Raw genomic sequence first — 5,191 nt, 5'->3', positions numbered from 1 at the left:
TTAGCCATCCAAAGCATCTAAGGGTCTAAAATATCTAAAAATACAAAACTAAAAAATAAACTCATCACACCTGATTATAAATAATCAAAACATTTATTTATTTGCTTTTTTAAAAAATAATAATAATTGGAGGAGAAGCCACCCCATGGGGCGGCTCGCTGCCGCCGCCGGCAGCCATCCCATGGGTGGCTGGCGGTGGCCACAGCAGATCTGGAGGTGGCGCGCGGCCACCCCATGGCCAAGGGGTGGCCTCGCGCCACTCCCAGAAGCCCATGGGGTGGCTGTGCGGCCACCCCCAGTAGATCTAGGGGTGGTGCGCGACCACACCCAGAAGGCCTAGGGTGGCCGCGCGGCCACCCCATGGCCATCTGGGGTGGCGTGAGGTCACCCCATGGCCAAGGGGTGGGCTGATGCCACCCCCAAAAGCCCATGGGGTGGCCGTGCGGTGGCGGCCACCCCTAGCAGATTTGGGGGTGGCGCGTGACCACCCCTAGAAGGCCTAGGGTGGTCGTGCGGCCACCCCATGGCCTTCTAGGGTGGTGTGAGGCCACCCCTTGGCCATGGGGGTGGGCGCCTAGGCCATGGGGTGGGCACGCGCCACCCCCAGATGGGTGGCTTTGGGCGGAGCCGTCCCTTGTTTTTTTTTTCATTTTCTTTTTACATTAATTAAGTTTTTAATTTAAATTTAGTATAAAATTCTGTAGGGTTGTGTTTATGTTTGAGTTTTGAGATTAGAATATTTTGAACGCTCAAATTCATCTGAAGACTGAGATTAGAAAAAATAAGATCCTCATTTTCTCCCTCAAGTGGAGGGAATCCTTATCCTGAAATTCAGGCGGCTGATGGAAGAGTGTCTAAGAAAAGTAAAAGATCCATAATGGTGTAGTTGACAGTTTGACATGATATGAATACTATTCAACAAGTCTTCAGAAGACGTTAAATATCTTCGTATGCATGGACTGATTTTCTATGTTTTATGCCACTGCATTTTCCAATATTGGACGCTAGTCACGCTACTATACATCACTGCCCTAGAAATATCACCATCACGCGCAAAGAGATTAACTTAGACCAGTTTCAGTAGCTCTGACGACCAGTCACCCATCACTTAAAAAAAAAAAATCAGGTTAAATGACTAGCGAGGTTCGAATAATAAGTTTTTTAAAAAAAGACTCTAATTATAAGGACCGGAATCGGAGTTAATGACTTTTAAAATAAATAAATCACGTAAGATGACAGCAAACCCTCAACCACCCCCAAATGATTTATTTATTTAAAAAAATATATTTTATATGTGTGCGACCGAAAGAGAATTTTTTTTTTATGTGTAAATTATTGTTGTAAATGTAAATTTTAAGTGCCAATATTTTTTAATTTAGAGAAGTTTTACTGTTTATATATCACTATTTACGCGTGAAAGTCAATGTGTAAATAATATTACTATTTATGTGAAAAATGTCACTATTCTATAAATAATATCATTTGAGCATAAATAATATTACTATGATAGAGATGTTTTCTCTATCATATTACTATTCTAAAAACATCTCTATCATTATTCAAAGTGGAATGCTACAATGCATTCTACCCACCATTTCCCCAAAATCAAGATGAAAAGGTGAAGAGATGGTGGGGGAGATAGTGGGGGAGAATGAAGAAAAGCATATCTCTTATCCAAATGCATGTTACCTTTTTTCTTGTTTTTTTTTTTGGGTGGTGCATAACTCATTTCAATGGCAGGTGAAGAGGTGGTACGAAAAGTCAAATGTTTCACCCCTATAAATTTGCAACTTAAATTTGTGGAACAGTCACTTGTTTCTCTCCATTCTGTGATGGCGCTCCAATATTCCTTAGCTATCACCACTTTCCTTCTTCTCCTCTCTTTGGCCTGGCTGTTAAAGTTATGGAAAAGATCCAAAGTTCAGAAATTGCCTCCAGGGCCATGGAAGTTACCTATTATAGGAAACTTGCACAACTTGGTAGGTAAGTCACTACCACACCATGCTTTAAGAGACCTAGCCTTGAAGCATGGACCCCTCATGCACCTAAAATTGGGTGAAGTTTCTACGCTTTTTGTGTCATCCCCCAAGATGGCCAGCGAGCTCATGAAAACCCATGACCTTGCCTTTGTGCAAAGGCCACTACTTCTTGCCCCTAAAATTATAAGCAATGGTGGCACTGACATTGCCTTTTCTCCATATGGAGAGTTCTGGAGACAGATGAGAAAAGTTTGCGTTTTGGAACTCTTAAGTGCCAAGAGGGTCCAGTCCTTCTCTTCTATTAGAGAAGAAGAGGTTCACAATCTCATTGACTCCATCCACTCATCTTCAGGATCTGTAATGGATTTCAGTGAACGTATTTTCACTTCCACCACAACTGTTTTATGTAGAGCAGCATTCGGCAGTAAATGCGAAGACCAAGATGAATTTCTATCATTGACCAAGAAAACAGTAGCCTACGCAGGAGGCTTTGAGTTGGCTGATTTGTACCCTTCACATAAATTTGTTCATTTGATTAGTCGGACAAAATCTAAGCTACAGAAGATTCATGCGAAGATGGACAAGATCCTAGAGAACATCATCCGTGAGCACAGGGAGAACCGGATGAGTACTTCATCAGCAAAGACGGAAGATCTTGTTGACGTCCTTTTAGGCCTTCAGCAGAGTGATAAACTGGAGTTGCCAATCACGACCAACAACATCAAGGGCGTCATTTTTGTGAGTATTTCTGCTGCTACGATTAATCCTTGGGATCATCAATCCCTTATGTTTTCATCATCGTATTTTTCTTCAATTTCTGCTATAACTGTTTCGTGATAAATCACCACAATCCCAAAATGGTATCCTATTCCGGGATCCATTAACTAATGCAGGAAAATTTATGTGATGGCCGGCTAGAGTTTTTGTTTAGTTTTGTTTTAAATTTTTTTTTTTTTTTTTTAGCCGTAGATTAGAATAGAATTCATATAACCTACAAAGTGGCTCATATTGAATCTTTCTTTTATTTTGGGCGATAAACGTGCCAATCGAGCTTACGAATTCTGACTTGGCTCGGCTCGCCAAGGAAAAAGACTTGTGCAAGCTTGAACTTGTCCATTAGCCGAGTTGAGTACCTAATTATTAAGAGCGGAACTCGGCTAATCAGAAAGTAAGAAAGAGAGATAACTTTGGGCAAGTCTTCTTTCCATTCCATCTCCCGAAGTGGTCTCCCTCATATCAGATTTTGTCCACGTGGTGTACGTACTAAGAGTGGCCTTCTAGATTTTCTTAAGAAAAGATAAAAGATAATGTTAGCCCTCTGAGAGAGTATGAAGCTTGCTTTGGGAATAATGTTTGGTATCATCTTTTTATTTTTTTAAAATTTTTTTAAAGTTGATGTGGCTCTCACAATCACTATTGGATCAAAATTCAAGTATGATTAATCTAAAATTTAATGGTGGTTTTAAAAGTCACATCAGCTTTAGAAGGATTTTAAGAAGATAAAAAGATGGTACTTAGCATTATTCTTGCCTTGAACCCTTATTATGCAGCATAAGTGTTACGTGTCAGTTATCTAATGGTTGAGAATCTCAAATATGAGGGGTTGAGATGAGTGGTACGTAGTTGTAGCTTGGTATAATATGACCCTTGGATGATTGATTGCCAACAAGGACACCATTTAAAATTTAAAGTGAACAACTACACGGATAACAATGGATGTGTACTGTTTGTTTTAAATATATTTTTATGTATATAATTCATATATATTTATATGTTTCTTAATATATATTTGTTTATACTTAATATATATTGATTATTACCATACAAACTATTTTTATTAACTAAGCGAATCAAGCTTTTATATGAGTATGTTCACAAATTTTAACTGAGTAAGTCGAATTTTATATGGGTTTGTATCATTTAATAATCAAGTCTAATTTCGTGTCTACAAATGGCTTATTTAATAATCGAGTCGTGCACAAGCTGAAACCGAGGGAGTTCACAGGTAACTTTGTTCAATAACAGCCCTACCATGAAACATGTAACTTAAATTTTAGATGTTCAAAAAGAATAAGCTTATAAAAATTTTCCAAAATAATTATTTAACCATTATTCTAAATTTTTTTTTCCAGGACATATTTACAGGTGGAACTGATACTTCATCAACCGCCGTAGTGTGGGCTATGTCAGAAATGATGAGAAACCCTAGAGTGCTGGAGAAGGTACAAGCTGAGATAAGACAAGCCTTCAAAGGAAAGATAAAAATCCAGGAGAAAGACTTTCAGAATCTAAGTTACTTGAAGTCGGTGATCAAAGAAACTCTGAGGTTACACCCTCCTGCTCCTTTGTTAATGCCAAGAGAATGTAGAGAGGCATGTGAAATTGATGGATATGAGATACCTGTCAAAACCCAAGTCTTCGTAAATGCATGGGCCATTGGAAGAGATCCTGCATATTGGCATGATGCAGAGAGTTTTATACCAGAGAGATTTGAGAGTAGTTCAATTGACTATAAAGGGACTAACTTTGAATTTATCCCTTTTGGGGCAGGAAGGAGGATGTGCCCAGGAATTTTATTTGGTATAGCCAATGTTGAACTTCCTCTTGCTCAACTATTATACTGGTTTGATTGGGAACTCCCAGACAAGATGAAACCAGAGGATCTAGACATGACCGAAACCTTTGGTGGTGTTGTCGCAAGGAAAAACCACTTGCATTTGATTCCCACTTCTAGCTGTTAGTCCTTCACTTGCTCTTTAAGGCATGATCAGCTATTAACCAGCTCATTTAGCAAGAAGAATAAAGACAGTCTATTTTGGTGAGAAGTATGCCTAGTTGGCAAGAATAAAGTATTTTTCAATTAAATAATTATGTAATCTCTAATTAGGAAAAATATAGGGAGCATATCCTTCTTCTCCATGCGTGTAATATTTTTCCTAATTATCCTTGATTATCCCTAGAGCTTTGTAAGGGGTCTTCGATCGATAAGAACCATAAAGTTATTGAATAAGAGGAAGTTTCTTTTGCATATTTCATCTTGTATGAAATTTTGGAGGCATTGGGTTTAGGTTTTTTTTTTATAAAACTTGCATAACAACATACTTCCAATGAAATTGTCAGTATAAAAGCATTTGAAAGAACAAGTTTTGCTTCCTCTTCGGCTTCTTTGTCTTGATTTTCTGTAACAAAGGGCTGTCCGATTTTGCTTCTTC

General features: G+C 38.6%; 1 protein-coding gene across 1 annotated transcript; it reads left to right on the top strand.

Moving 5' to 3' along the window:
• The first annotated feature begins 1,813 nt into the window (after nt 1–1,813).
• On the top strand, nt 1,814–4,720 carry LOC132170185 (cytochrome P450 71D8-like). The gene is made up of 2 exons (XM_088515975.1): nt 1,814–2,717; nt 4,112–4,720. The coding sequence occupies exons 1-2, from the start codon at nt 1,833–1,835 to the stop codon at nt 4,718–4,720; spliced, it is 1,494 nt and encodes a 497-aa protein (XP_088372101.1). The 5' UTR covers nt 1,814–1,832.
• The last annotated feature ends 471 nt before the right edge of the window (nt 4,721–5,191 follow it).

The sequence above is a fragment of the Corylus avellana genome, chromosome 1 (genome assembly GCF_965113065.1).
Source record: "Corylus avellana chromosome 1, dhCorAvel1.hap1.2, whole genome shotgun sequence".
In the NCBI taxonomy this organism is placed as follows: domain Eukaryota; kingdom Viridiplantae; phylum Streptophyta; class Magnoliopsida; order Fagales; family Betulaceae; genus Corylus; species Corylus avellana.
Note: the sequence above shows the minus strand (reverse complement) of the source record. Positions and strands in the feature narration are given on the sequence as shown.